This window comes from Rhinichthys klamathensis, unplaced genomic scaffold (genome assembly GCF_029890125.1).
Source record: "Rhinichthys klamathensis goyatoka isolate OS25496 unplaced genomic scaffold, OSU_Roscu_1.1 h1tg000558l_1, whole genome shotgun sequence".
In the NCBI taxonomy this organism is placed as follows: Eukaryota; Metazoa; Chordata; class Actinopteri; order Cypriniformes; family Leuciscidae; genus Rhinichthys; species Rhinichthys klamathensis.
In genome coordinates this window covers 520,291-536,160 of record NW_026607026.1, presented here as the reverse complement: position 1 = coordinate 536,160, position 15,870 = coordinate 520,291, and the positions used below count along the sequence as shown (strand labels likewise).

Below are 15,870 nucleotides of genomic sequence, written 5' to 3'. Positions count from 1 at the left end.
AAGAATGAACATAAAACATTGATTTTTAGTATTGACAATATTTAATCTTTCACAACCGTGAGCAATAATTGTACTCTTTAGTTACATTATTATCATAGTGTGTTGGCCCCTAAAGTGCCTGCACATTGCCTGCACACTTTTCAAGTACCTCTCAACATAATGTACAGAACTGGCACAGTCACAGCGAACGCGGCACAGGTCAGGACTGTATTGTACAGACTCGTTTTGTTGATGTGCGCCTCCAGTCTTTTCTCAGTGTGACCGAGGCCTTGAACGACTATCTCTGTGTCGCAGACAAACAGCTGAGTGTCTCGTGTTTGAATGACCGGCCTCTCCAAGGGCCGAGACTGCAGGGTGGTCTTCACCGCTTGTATCTCCGTCCCGACCTTCCCGACGCCCTCCTCCAGCTGCTCCAGCTGTGGCTTCAGGCTCTCCATGAGCCCTCGGGCTCGTTGGCTGTGTTGGAGAATCTCTTGAAGCGCTTCTTCTGAGGCACTGGATGCTGAGGATGGGACGATGGCAGTCGCTGGCGGGACGAATGTTTGCTTGACTGTTTTCGTATCTTCCACGCCTCCTTTCGCACTCACCCTGAGGGAGTCGATGAGGTTGCTGAGTTCGTCTTGTTGCATTTTATGCATGCTGGCCTGGACCTTAATGGCTTCCTGAAGACTCACCGGCCCCTTCTGGGCCTCCAGCAACAAGCTCTTGAGTTCCTGCAAACGTACCCGATTTATATAAGTGGAGCCCATCACACCAATGACGGCGCCCAACACCGAACCAATCACGGACCAGTTTTTGGTACGTTCGGCCCTGGTCCTTTCTTTTTCGTGGCTTGCTCGGACCGCAGCCGAGAAGAGCGCGAACTTCTCTCGCTCGGCGCCTTCTGCGTTCTCATACGCCGTTCTGAAGCGCCGTTCTTCCTGCAAACGATAAAAACGTTAAAGAGAAGGTGCAATCAATACAGTACCAGTCAAAAGATTAGAAACATTACTAATTTGAATGTTTTTGAAAGAAGCCTCTTATGCTCATCAAACCTGCATTTATTTGATCGAAAATACAGAAAAAACGGTAATATTGTGAAATATTATTACAATAATGGATTTCTACTTTAATATACTTTAAAATAGAGTTTATTCCTCTGATCAAAGCTGAATTTTCAGCATCATTACTCCAGTCTTCAGTGTCACATGATCCTTCAGAAAGCATTCTAATATGATGATTTTATACTATTTTTTTGGAAACTGTGATACTTTTTTCAGGATTTTTTATAAATAAAAAGTTAAACAGCATTTCTTCAAAATAGAAATCTTTTCTAACAATGTAAATCTTTAATGTCACTTTTCTTTCAATTTAACACATCCTTGCTGAATAAAAGTATTAACTACTGACCGCAAATGTTTGAACAGTACTGTATATTGTTACAAAATAATTCTATTTAAAATTAATGCTGTCCTTTTTTTTTTAAATTTCTTCATCAAAGAATCCTAAAAAAAGTTTCAGAGGTTATAAAAAAAATATTAAGCAGCACAACTGTTTTCATTTCTGAAGGATCATGTGACACTGAAGACTGGAGTAATGATGCTGAAAATTCAGCTTTGAATCACAGAAATAAACTCTATTTTAAAGTATATTAAAATAGAAAACCATTATTTTAAATTGGAATACTATTTCACAATATTAGTGTTTTTTCTGTATTTTTGATCAAATAAATGCAGGTTTGATGAGCAGAAGAGACTTATTTCAACAACAGACTTATTTTTTAAAGGGGCGGTATAATGCCCTTTTCACAAGATGTAAAATAAATCTCTGATGTCCCCAGAGTGTGTATGTTACGTTTTAGCTCAAAATACCCCACAGATATGTTTATATAGCATGTTAAAGTTGTCACTTTTTGAGGGTGAACAAAAACGTCTCGTTTTGTGTCTGTCCCTTTAAATGCAAATGAGCTGCTTCTCCCAGCACAGGGGGCGGAGCTTCAAAAACTTTACATGACATTTTCAAAAACTTTTAGCCTTTTATATTCAAACCAGAGTCAGAAAGATGGAGAGACTCAAGAAGAAGTGACAAAATTTCTGAATGGTTAGTTGATGAATTTATGTAGCTTATGTGTAGTTATCTTGTAGTCACTGATTAGCATATTCTGTCTTGATAATCTATAAACCGTGTTCCCGGGGGCGGGTTTATGTAAATTTTAGGGTTAGTGATGTCACTAACCCGGGAGGAATGTTGTGTAGTCTCTACCAGTCGTTTGTTGTAGTCCTTAAAAAACAATTTCTTTAAAAGCAAATATCTCCTTTTGCTTTGAACTTTGAGCGTTGTAACTTTGCAGATGTTGTTTATGCTCAAACAGCAACATTACACACTAACTAAAGTTAGAAAAGTGAAATCATAATCAACCACCCCTTTAAAGGAATGAATGCGTTACTGTACATTTCTAGGTCACCTCACCTGCAGTAGCTTGTGTTCGAGAGTGGCTAACTCCAAGTAATGTGCCTCTTCACGAGACACGCGGTCCAAACGGTCCCTCACTTCCTTCAGCCGGACCTGTAGAGCCTCCAGGCTGGTGTGCGCTTCTCTGACGATTCCTCTGGCGATCATGAAGGCCTTTTCAGCCTGAAAGCAATACATAATTCACATTGACATATAAATGAATCCATGAGTGAAAAGTGCATCATTTTTTGAGTCATACCTCTGTGACATTAGACTGAGCATCTCGGACTTCATTAAGCCCGACAAACTCTTCATAGCGCTCCCACCAGTAGTTGACGGTCACTGTAGTGGTTTTCACCAAATTTCGGCCCCATTGTTTCCCCAGATCTCCAGCATACGTCAACGCAGATGCTGTGCGCTCTTTCACAGACGTCATTTTATTCGGCTCATCTTTCGGGCTTTGTTGCTGTGTGCAATAAGTTCTGTGGAGGTTCCACTGGACCGGGACAGACAGCTGGTGTCGGTAGAGACATGTGGAGACGTAGCTGCTCGAAAACACAGTTTTCCCTCTGAACCTCATTGAAGAGCCTCATATGTGGGATATTACACACGTCAAATATAATACCTGCAAGAATAAATACATTGACTACATGAAATTATCCACAAGGTGCAATCAGTGTTCCTAAAATAATAATAATTATATTTTCTAGCTCGAAAATGAACTTAATTTGCATTTGCACTAGGCTAAATGAATGGATAAAACAAAAACACACTATATTGGGAGTAAATACATAATATAGACATGTTAACAATGATAAAATATGACTGATAAATTTGATTTGGGCTTCAATTTGTATATTTGAAAGAGCTTCTATATAAAGTCCTAAGGTCAGTTACACAACAACATATAAAATAAAGTTTCTATGTTGGTGATTCAAAAGTTAATTACACAGTAAAAATGTGTATAATGTAACTAAGACGCTGTTATATTTACATACATACATGTCGAGCTAATGAATGAAAAGACTAATCTCGGTAAATAATGTTTATAGATTTAACTGTATATATGAATTCATAAACAAACAAAACGCACCAGCGATTCTCCGTCCTTTCTGCTCGGGTCCCTATTTCCTCATGTTTACAGAAGACTGTATAGTTATAGTACATAAAATACCTCCTGTCAAATTTCCTGAAATGTCATCTTGCTGCATGAGCGCATTTCTTTCAGGCAGTAGCTGGTGTTCTTTTGAACAGATTCATTTTTTAATGATCCAGTTGAACCGATTCTAAAAGCATCTGTAAGTCACTCGATTGCATTATCAATCCATTAAAAATATACGTATTTTATGTTCGTTTGGCACACAACTGTGAGACTGACATGTTGGGATGGGTTCATAAACAACGCAACATCTAATCTTCTGGGAACACTACGACTCAAACGAATCAAAATAGTTTTTGAACCAGTTCAGTTACACGAACCAACCTAAAGAATCGATTCGCCGAATTGAATCAGACTCTCTTCTCTCTCCCAAATAGAGGTCTCTGCGGAACAACAAGAAGGTGTTTCCCAATTAATGGGCGTTTTCAAACCGGTCTAGGCATTTTCCAACCATCCAATCATAACCGTACGGATTCGGAAGCCCTTTCAGAAGCGGAAATTTTATTATAGCACTTTCAGAAGCGGAAATGCGTTATTATTATTTCTCGGGTTTTTTCTTGATTTTTACTATTATGTCTATATCGCGACAACATTTGATTTATGTAAAAAATAAAATACAGGCTACAACTACCTATTTTCTTTAAAAAGGAATTCTTTCATAAGATAGTTATACAAGATCTGTATCTTATAACATAACGGGAAATTTGGTTTATGAAAGAATTCCTTTTTAAAGAAAATAGGTAGCTGGATTTTATTTTGACATAAATGTTGTCGCAATGTATATGTAAATGTTGTTATAGCCTGTGAGTGTGTATTATATTTTATAATATTCTCTCCTACCTACATGCAATTTTCCTCTAAATGTAAACCTTAAAAGGTAAAAGTATTAAAAATTACTTTATTACTCAACTATTTATAATTACATTAGTTTTATTTTCGTTTTGTGTGTGTGTGAACAACACAACATAAATCAAGTTGTAACGGTGATTAACAAGGAAAAATTCAATTTCCAATAAAGTTACCAAATCCTACTGTAAAGCAATGGTGAAAATTATTGTATTGGTCTTTCTCACCTGTATTTTTCAAAATATATTTATATGTAATGACTGATATTTAAGTGATATTTGTAGCTTACATTAAATGATATATAAAGTAAAACGTATTGACCTTTAAATTAAGGTAAAATGTGTTTACTTAGAATAATGACTCTGAAAACTTTAAACATTAGCATCACTTTATTGACCGTATAGATACTGTAACCAATATGATGAAAAACTGTATTGATAAATGCAGCATTCTCTATTTAATGTAATAGTAAAAAAGAGAGCATCCAATAAAATAAAATAAGCAATAAATGTGGCAAGTTCAAACATGAGGAACACATTGCATGAAACATTAGATGCTTCCTCCACAGCCACATAGAAACAGTCTCCGCAGTATCCTGGGGAGTCATCAGAGCCATAGAACCCCTGCAACACACCTCTTTGCCCTCTCCCTCTGTAGCCTTCGCCACAGTCTTTGTATGTAGTATCAAAATGGAGACATCTGGATAGACTGTATGGAACCCTATACAGGTTTCTGACATTTTCACTGAATGCCTTCCAGTTCACGACACCTAAAAAAAAAGTTGTCAGCTGACCTCATCATTGTCTTAATATTCAACCATACATAACTGAGAAAAACAGAGAGAGCTGTGATTAACCAAACAGTGACACTAATAAAACTTACTGTCCAACCACCGAAAGTGAGCCTCTCGGCGGAAACTTTCCATGCTCACAATGCTGTTGAAGCACCTGCAGGTGAGGGCAAGGGAGCCAATTGCAACATCACCATCTTGAAGCACAACCTCCAGTAAGATTTCACGAAGGACCAGCGGAGGAAGCTATACATGAACAAAACATAATCTGAACTTCTTGTGGTTATAATGATTCCCTTGCATTTTATAAATTGAGTAATAACAAATACATGCCTCCTGTATGTTCAGGGGTTGGTCAACAGTTGCCACTATGAAGGGACAAATGAAGAACATCAGTAAATAACAGTCAACATTTACTATAAATAATAGAGCACCTCAAACAAAATAAATCATACCAGTTTTGTGTGGCTTGTCAGTCCGCCTTCTCTTTCTTTGCTGGATTTCCATGACCGATCTTGATAAATTTATGACATAAAAACACATTAATAATACAGTATATCAAGTTTCATTGATCAGGTGCTGCTGGGGCCAGCGAAGGAGTTTGTTGTGGTGGATCAGGTGCTGCTGGGGCCTTATTTTATGCCCAGCTATATGGGACTATTTGATGATAATGTCTGGGTTTACATATTTGAGATGTGCAGAAGGGGCATGTGAATAAATTAGTATCTGCAAGGTAGCGCTGTGGTTGAGGCTCTTGTCCTCTCCGCTGAATTGTCATGTGGTGAATAGACAACAATTTCATCCATTTTAATTTAACAAGTTTCCTCCACTGTACATAATTATGTTAGTCTATAGGTTTGACTACACATGTGAGGTATTAATGCCTGCACTGATATAATGAAGAGTGTTGAACATTGACTAGTGAGCTGATCTCACAGCTAAAAAAAGTCAAATCATGTTTCTATTTAAATCTAGGTGTCTGCAGAGGTTTTTGTTAGGGTTATGAGATATAATATAAATAACAGAAAAATTATAAAAATATTACATTAAAATTGATATTAAAAATAATAAACTTAACAAGCAATGCTTTTTCAGCTTTTCTTGTTTTCTTACAGCGCACCTCACACTCAAACACCATTTCTTATATGAAGGGAGTGGGTTCTGGACTGAATGAAAACGTAATTTATCCACAAAAAAAATTTAATCGTTTTTAATCATTTTTAATTAGACAGAATTTGCAGTTAGATTAATGTGCACAACACTTTCCTTAAAATGTATTTATAGTTATTTATTTTTTTATTATTGTATTTATAGAACATATTAGTAGGCTACCTATATCCCCTGGTTTCAGAAACAATTTTAAAGCCTAGTCCTAGACCAAATAAGTCTGAGCTGTTCCAACTGAAATACACTTGCACTGACTGATCTTAAAATATATCAGTGTCTTTGTTTTGTCTCAAGATGAACACCAGTAATGTTTTTTTTTTCTAAGTATGTTTATGAAAATTATTTAAATGTCCTAATTGAACTATGGACTAATCCTGGTTTAGGCTAAACCCTGTCCCTGTCTGTGAAACCGGGCCATAATTCGGTGGAATAGCCCACTAATATTTGTTTACAATTATTGTTTTCTAGTCTGACAAGCTAACGTTAACTATTTTTTTATATTACAACACGCCGACAGTAAGCAAACTACCACTATCAACACTAAAGTAACAAACGCATGCACCAAAAAGTTAGCGAATGTTTGCTAATAGTGGTTAGCGATAGATTGTAAGTGGCAGACCTCTTGGAGCTTTTCTTAATCGTGTTGCAAGCAAGTTTACACAAACTAATTAGCGTTAACTGACGTAAAATGAGAATTTACACAAATCCACTTACATCCATATGCAGGACAGGTGACCTCTCTCCTCATTTCACCCATAGACTGTACCGTTTTCTCGCTATCACTAATATCTGAATATCTGATGGGGAAAGCGTATTCAAGTATCACCCACTCAAGTTTTAGCAAACCAGGCAGAGAGATTGTAAAACGCCTACCTGGTTGTAAAACGCCCCCAAATTGAGGCACGCCCCTTGTTGCTCTGCAGAGACCTCCTTCTCTCTCTCTCAGGCACAAGACGGGCGCACTACATCCGGGTAACAGCTGGGGTCCTGACAGCGCGGAAAAAAGCATTAGCTAAATAATCTGAGCAACATGTCTGGAAGAGAAGGTAAAAAATTAATCTAAATAAAACCCATAAACATGACAGTTTGATTGTGTACGACGTCGTAGGTAATAGAAACGCAATTTTCGTATTCCAATGCCCGGTCTTTATAGATTGTAAACGTCGATTGTTTTTAATCTTTTTGTTTTTTTTGTTGTAACGTTACACGATGATATCTGCTTTATCTGTATTAAGACATTTCACTGCATTTTAATGAACAAATATCGGGCCTTTCTTTTATTGTTATACTTAAAAAAAAAAAATCTTATTACAATGTATATATATATATTTTTTTTTTAGTTTATTTTTGATCATGTTATTATGGTTTCAAATATTAAAAATGTTTTATTCTTTATGCAGGAGGTAAAAAGAAACCCCTCAAGGCTCCTAAGAAGCAGTCGAAGGATGTGGATGATGTGAGTTCAGTCGTACAGTGAGGTTTCAGTTGAAGTGTTTATACATAAACACTGAGATTATGGTTTGTGAACTGGACAGATCAGCTGCCTTTAGAGTATAATGACTACAGAGAGGGGCGGACTGGCACAATAATTCAACTCTGGCACTGTAGCCACACCAGTCCACATTACCACACCCACAGACACGAGCATTCAAATGTGAGGTGGTTCGGGAGCATGTTCCCCGATACAATTTAGATTTCTTGGACCTACATATATGCAATTTAAAGCAACACTAAGTAAGAAAAAATTGTTTCAGTGGTTCATTAAGTCGTTCTGAATTATATATAAAAAAATAATTTTATTTATAAATGAATTTCACTGTATATAGTCTAAAGTATGAAAGAAATGTACTATGTACATTTTTAGAATAACTAATTTCTACATTAAACACAACAATACGCCATCGCATTCGCAACTCTCCCATGATTAAAGGCGGCACTTCCGGTTTTCTTCCCACCGGAGCCATTTCAAAATGGCGGCTGCGTGAAATCAGCGTATAACCCAGGGTTTCCGTGGGGCATTAAAAAGCATTAAAAGTCCTTAAATGGATTTTGCGGAAATTAAGGCCTTAAAAGGCATTAAAAAGCATTAAATTTGATTCTTACAGGCATTAAATTTTTTTTTTAGTTTTGAAGAGAATTTTATATAAATTTATTTGAATATAGCCTGTATTTGCTGTCGCAAAATATGTACGTTTGTGTGATAAATACGCGGAACCAGTTTGGTAATTGCTTCTGGCCGGAGCAAAAGTGCCGTGATGCGGAGAGGTGACGCGGGTCTGTTGTACAGCGGTGGACAGGTCTGAACCTTGGAAAAATGAGAGTGCAAATTCCAGCCAAAGTGGCTGGAAAACAAAACTTTTAAGACATGGTTGCAGCCCGTTAGTGGTAAAAATGATGAAGGATTTTGCGGCGTTTGTAAAAAAAAGCATTTAAAGTTGTGGACAATGGGAATCAGCGCCGTAAAACCCCATATGCAGTGTGACGGCCACAAATCGGCGTTAGATTTAAATAGTACATTGTGTTTAATTTTTCGTTTAATGAGATCTAATATATGTTGCTAGTAGCGAGTAAAGAGAGTCTCTCCGCAACGGATTGAAGCTCGCGTCCGAGAGAAGTGTTGTGCACGAGCCACAACAACAGAACGCAGGCAAAGACCGTATATTGTTCTTCTATACTCTTTGACGCAGGGCTCTCAAGTGTCACGCATTGAGCGTGACAGTCACTCATTTCGGTCTTTTGTCACGCACTCCCGCCACACATTGTATTTCTCACGCTGAAAAACTATTTATAATATATTGAATATGCTGCAGCGCCCCAAATGTCTCTGGCCGCGCCACTCTCACTATGGAACCGACAGGAATCAAGCGCGTCTCCCATGCAGTTCTTACTAGTCGAGCCTGCCACTTATCAGCCAATCAAAAAAAAAGAAAGGGTCTACACATTAGCCAATTAGAAAATAGCACTATTGTATCTGGGTAAGTTTCAAGATCTCCTGTTTTAATGTTACAAAAAATAAACAACTTGTTTGACACAAACAATGGCAACTTTATTGCTGCTAGAGAAACGTTTCCCAGATAATTAGCATGAGTTTTTCATGAGTGTCTGTAACTTAGACAACAGTTTTACAGCCTGTTCACTGACAACACCTGCTCAGAACAAGTAGTTTAGGCTTAATCATATTTTCGTTATCACACGATGACTGACATATTGTCAAATTATAAACATCTCTCTCTCCAAATAGGCTTAATAATTTTATAAGCACTAAATAAATTAAAGTGTATTGCATAGTCGATGTTATAGGTCACTTTTAAAATCATGTCATATTTTATAATTATATCCGGCCATGGATGCATTAATCATTGCATCTGTCTTTCAAAGATGTCAGGTAAAAAGCAATTATGCATCCTCTCATTCACCCTGAGAGGAAAGCCCCCTAAAAAGGCCAGGTTAGAGGATGCCGGTCCAGAGAAGGTGGCGAAAAGGGCCCATTAGAGGAGAAGACGGTGCAGGTAGAAGAGGAAGAGAATAAATACTTTGTATTTGGTTGAATTGTCAGTGCCATGTGTCAAATCTTCTCTATTGCAAGTGTGAGCAATTATTAATAACAACAACAAAAACACTAATAATAATATTACTAATGAAACACCACCATTCATGCGACCCGTCCTTACATCTATGTGTTCCAGAAAAAAAACATTTTATATATATATATATATATATATATATATATATGTGGTTAGTCATGGGTCGTATATGGCATTAAAACATTTTAAAATGGCATTAAAAAGGCACTAAAAAGGCATTAAATTTAATTTGAAGATACCTGTAGAAACCCTGATAACCACGCTATGTAAGATTGCCAGATTGGGTCACGTTTCTGTAGTTCTAATGAGACATAGGAAAACTACAAATTTGACTTGCTTTACGTCAAGTGTTGCAATAGTCATTATTTTGTTTTTCTGATGTCGCAATACATCATACTTTGATGAAATTATGAAACATACTCTACCTTGTCTGTGGACATCGTTCATTCCAAAGCCGGTGCTGGATAAACAGCGAGTGTGCGTGCGACAGTAAGCTTCGGTAGGCTAAATTATTTACGACAGCGGTAATGGACAATTCCACTTCCAACCTGTAGGGCGACCGCAGAGGAAAAGTTACTCGGTGTTGCTTTAAGACTTTTGTTGTCTACAGAACTGTATTTGCCAGTCAAAGTCTGAACATTTTTAAATAATGGTTTGTACATTTTCTTGACCTGTTGAATTGCACACACTCATCCTATGGTTTATTTACAAACTACAGGAGGACATGGCTTTCAAACAGAAACAGAAAGAGGATCAGAAAGCAATGGAACAATTGAAAGCCAAGGCCGCTGGAAAAGGACCTTTAAGTAAGAGACAAAATAAAGCCACCCGTCATTCTTTCTTATTTAAATGCAGTTTTTTGTTTATTAATGTAATGTAGAAAATATTTCTTTAAAGTTTCTCCTTTGATTTCATTCCACAGCTGGAGGTGGCATCAAGAAGTCTGGGAAGAAATGAGTGTTTCATTGTATATTTGCTTGCTGTTCATACCATCAACTTATGATTTAAGTCCACAATAGCGATGTCAAATGATTTTTTTAGTTGCTTTATATTTCTCATGTAAAGAAAACGACGTTAAAAGGAATAAAGTTTGTGATGACTGTAAATTAAAATTTCTGATTTTAATGTCTTTGATTTTTTGAAAAATATTCAAAGCTCATAACTAAACAATACAATGTCCTAACATTTCAAGTTTAAATTCTCATGTAAACGATTAAATTTCTAAAGTGTTTGTTCAAGCTGATCCATCTTTATATTCAGCTCTCCAGTCACACTTTTCACGTCTCCAAATGTTCAATTCTCTTTGATTAACCTGAACACACACGTCTTTTGTTATTGTTTCTTTTCATTATGTAGTTTTAGTTATTTTGCTGATGTATTGTGTGTCCTATGTTTATTCTTCAGTTCCACCTCTACTGGATAGTGATCACTCACTTTCAGTGCCTGTGAAGACATTAAATCTGTTTTAGGAACTTACTAAACCAGTCCTCAAAAAATTAAAAAACTTTGTTTATTTAAATGCACAGTAATAACTCGTGTCTTTATGTTAAGTGTGATTAAGTTTGTAAACCTGGTACTGGGTCTGGGATTACGTAATTAGGACCGTCCTTTAATATTTCAAAGTCCTGATTAAACCTTGAAAGTCAATTGTGGTATCATTACAAATATCTACTTATATCACACAAAAGCATAATTTTAAAATTTCATTTTACATATAGGAACATTTGAATGTTTAAATTCCTGTAACGACAACGAATATACCGATACAAAGGTATGTATGACTATTAATTTGAATATTTCCAATATCTTTCATGTTTGATGAACATAGCAACCCATTAAACAAAATCTTTCATTCTCAAGATTATAGTTATGTAGTTTATAATGTCGACATAACACAACAGATCAAATATACCGGATGGATTTTGAAGTTGATCTTTGTAAACAAATTAGGAGAAACATTAAGTTTCAGGGGGCTGTTCCATAAACCAAGATTAGAGTATAAGCCAGGCTTATTTCGGTTAGTCAGGCTTATTTTTGGTAGATTCGGTTTCATAAATCAAACTTAAAAAAGTTCAAACTCAGTTACCCTGGCAACTTATGCTGGGAAACTAGCCTGGTCCAGGGCAGGCTAACTGTCAGGCTAAGCCTCAGTTGTTACACAGATCCTCAACACTGACCGACAAGAACACAATGATATTACCACTGACAGTCTCTAATACCATTATTGGACTTTATAAATACACAGTATACAGAAAATCAACTTAAATAAGGCTACAATATAGACACATATATAAGGCGTTTTAAAGTTGTCCGTTTAGGACATGTCATTTTTGTAATAAAGACATTTTAATTAAGGAATGCCTCGGTTATCAGAGAATTCTTTTTTCTACACTGTCTCATATATATATATATATATATATATATATATATATATATATATATATATATATATATATTATGTACTTTATTATGTCTTTCAATTCAAACACATTTAACACAATTATACAAATGGATAGTTCCTTTAAAGACATTATTTTCCCCCAATAAATATTCCTTATTTTTCCTTCTACTTTTTTTTCTTTTGTGATAATACCAACACATACATATAAATAAAACAATAAATAAATATTAATAAAAATATAACATTCACATATATCAAACTCTTATAATGAATGACACATAATTCCTAATAGTTATTCAAGTAATATTATTTAAATATCAAATATTCAATATTAAATAAGTAGATAAATAAAATTACAAATAACTAGAAATACAAGGGAAGGTTACATAAAAATGTGGTAAATGTAGGCCAATATATTATATTCCTTTATTTTATGGAATATTCTTTGATTTTAGAGTTGCACATATCTTTTCAAAATGTATACATTTGTTCTTAATTTAATGTTATCCTCTCCATAATGTACTTTAGAAACTAAATCTAACCACTCATTTAAAACTGGGGATTCTTGCTTTCTCAAAAAAAAATCATTGCATTAAAAGCTGCAATTCTCAGCATTCTAAATAAGTATAGGCCTATATCTTTATTAGCATAGGTCCTATACCCAAAACTATATTTTGTATCTTTATATATTTAGTTTCTTAAAAAAAATCTTCCCTGAATTAGGCGAATTCTGTTCAATTTTTTTTTATTTAGGCCTATTAGAAGTATAAAATGAGTGTAATGAGCTAGAAGTTCACTGCAACTTATCCAACATCCTAAAGAGAAATTATTATAATTAGAAGATATTTCTAGTGTTCTAAAATATCGCATTTTAATTTTCCAAGCAAAATGTATATTTTTTAATCAGAATTATTGCGCTCCTATTTGGCGCGCATGCGCGCAGCAGCGCTCGTTCAATATGAAGATTAGCAGCAAAATGGATACATTTGCACGACTTTCTAACATTTACAGATGGAGAATATAACTGTAAAATGTAATTTTTGCACTGAGGGGGAACAAAAAAACATGTCACAAATGCATAAAACAGCACAAAAACTACGCTGTTTGATGATGGATCGATTTGATCCACGATCGACCTCTAGGGCTGCTTCAGAAACGCGTGCACACGCAATTATCTAGACTAGATAAACCTGGATCAAATTAGTGAGATTGTGTGAACTTCAATTACCTTTTATGGAACCACTTTAGCCCCAACTTATTTGTTAGGCTCATTCAAGTCCGGTTTTGGAGTTTAATCCCCGCTTTTCTAAGCTTCATTTATGGAACAGCCCCCAGCTCTGGGGCTCGTTCTTCGTACGTCGCTAACTCAGTTAGCTGGATTTGATTGTTGACGATTTGGCATGATCTTGGATCGTTTGGTTCTTCGAAGCTCATCCTAGACTTGCTGTCATAGCAACAGGTGCGCCAGCTTGAACCTGCTCGTGAGCAGGCTTATTTCATGTAAACAGGATTAGATCGCGCCTTTATAAGCGGAGGTGAAACGAGAAGTCTTTTAACGCAGCGCGATAGTGTACTTTTTGAGAGATATAATTTTTCTCATGACTCGTGAGGATGTCATTTACATCAATTATTTTTTGGAAACGCACATTAAATGTTCGACTCGTCGGAGTCGGCCTTTAATAACAGCACAAACTGTGTGCATTGTCCTGATATTATTTGCGAGTGGCTCTTTCCTTTAAACTATTGGAGATGCGGAGAACTTGATAAGTGCTGTCTGTCGTGTCATTCACAAAGTTTACCCTGGCGCTCAAGATGTTTTTAGGGTGTTTTTTTTTTGTGGCATTTCCAAGCCAGTTTAGACCCAAGGTTGTAGGCTATAGCAGGTTTAAAAAAAAAAAAAAAATTTTAGCCAACGCAGGTATTATAATTTTTTAATGAAGATCATGCAATCATGAACATGCCGATTATGACACAGATATGTCCCTCAGGCTTCACTAATGTGATTGGTCAATAGACTGCACACATGTTCCCATCAAGGCCTCTATGAAGGGGATTTTGTGAACAGAAAGGGGGATCACAATGTAAATGTGCAGCCAAGTTACTATTACAATTCTTAATATTCAAGATTAGTAATATTATATCAAATTAAAAAAAAAGGCAGTTGACAGACTAAAATCTCTAGATGGTGTGTGACTGTTCCGTATCACAAATGTGGAAGCACAGAGATTCACATTTATGCACATTACTTGAACATGGTATCAATATCAAGCTCACTGTATTACATACACAGTTACAATGCAGCTCTAGCCAGGACAAGGTCACACAATGAAATGAACTTTGGCCAACTAAAGGGAAGATTTCAGTGTCTGAAAAGCCTGAGGATTGCACTTGACAGGGCCTGTGACATTACATGTGCCATATTACACAACATTTCCACCATCAGCAAAAATATAAAACATTTCATTAAATGTTTAATAAAAGACAAGACAAATATGCTTAGTTCTTTGATTTTTTATTTAAATTGTTCTTTGTAAAGAAAAGCCAGTGATCAAGTCATATTTTGCCTGCAATAAGAGATACTATGCAAGGTCAGCAAAAGTACTGTGTGTGAAATAATACATTAGCACTTACTCTGAAGTTCCTTTGAAGCAACTCTATCTCTAACTCTGTAGTGCCAGTTTTTTTTTTTTTTTAAGTTGTCAAGTTTTCCCCCCCAAAATACTCTATTTTCTAGGGGCAGGGGGGCTTGGGTTAAACCTGTCAACACAAGCCTTATGCAATAAAAAATACAAGGAAAAGTATACACTGCCCACCTCTGTATAACTGCTTTGTGCAGACTCTTCTGTAGGCCTTTCTGTAGATGTGGACTCCTGCAACACGTTGCATTCAGAAATAATAGGTACTCAAGTGTAAATTAAGTAAAGTTATTTAAAGATACTTTCTCCAAAAGACAGTCATCTGAGAGAGTTTCTTCACTGTTCTGTGCATTGGGGGGGAAATGGGCATTACAAAGTGTTGTACTTTCTTCCCTTTTGATGTAAAGTTTGGAAAAGTCCACTTACTGCACATGGTTCAGCACTTGCTTGGGAACAGATAAAAGAGTTGGTGTTTAATACTGCACAAAAGAGGAAAACACAATTTCATTACAATGAAGTAAACTGGGGGGAAATGTGATCAATAACTCATGGCAACATATTTTTTTACATTAACTAGGCTACATGTAGTTTCACACATGCACACTTTCACAAGTAAGCAATTCATCACTAGGCCTACTCAAGGTTTAACAGTTGATATGACTGGACCAGCCATTGGGATTATAGGCCTATAGTGCAGCAAACAAATATTTTACAGTGTAAGATCATTTAAAGTTCATTTACCAGTAATGAAGGAGTTGCTGCTACTGGTCCCTGCTGTGTGTCTGAGGAAGAGCTGAACCCAGGACGGGTCCGTTCACATTTAACCCAAGGGCCAGCTCTTCTGCCGGGGTATAATG

At 36.2% G+C, this 15,870-nt stretch overlaps 1 protein-coding gene across 1 annotated transcript; it reads right to left on the bottom strand.

Annotated features, from left to right (window-relative positions):
* Positions 1 to 22: 22 nt before the first annotated feature.
* On the bottom strand, positions 23 to 3,682 carry ccdc51 (coiled-coil domain containing 51). The gene is made up of 4 exons (XM_056239327.1): positions 3,605 to 3,682; positions 2,690 to 3,055; positions 2,449 to 2,613; positions 23 to 920 (listed from the first exon to the last, which is right to left on the bottom strand). The coding sequence occupies exons 2-4, from the start codon at positions 3,008 to 3,010 to the stop codon at positions 141 to 143; spliced, it is 1,266 nt and encodes a 421-aa protein (XP_056095302.1). The 5' UTR covers positions 3,011 to 3,055; positions 3,605 to 3,682; the 3' UTR covers positions 23 to 140.
* Positions 3,683 to 15,870: the final 12,188 nt, after the last annotated feature.

What these genes read in the sequence shown, in the direction of transcription:
- ccdc51 (XM_056239327.1), bottom strand. Translation starts at nt 3,010, where the DNA reads ATGAGGTTCAGAGGGAAAACTGTGTTTTCGAGCAGCTACGTCTCCACA. An exon ending in CTCAGTCTAATGTCACAGAG is followed by an intron (nt 2,614 to 2,689) that starts GTATGACTCAAA and finishes TATTGCTTTCAG; the next exon opens with GCTGAAAAGGCCTTCATGAT. An exon ending in TCGAACACAAGCTACTGCAG is followed by an intron (nt 921 to 2,448) that starts GTGAGGTGACCT and finishes TATCGTTTGCAG; the next exon opens with GAAGAACGGCGCTTCAGAAC.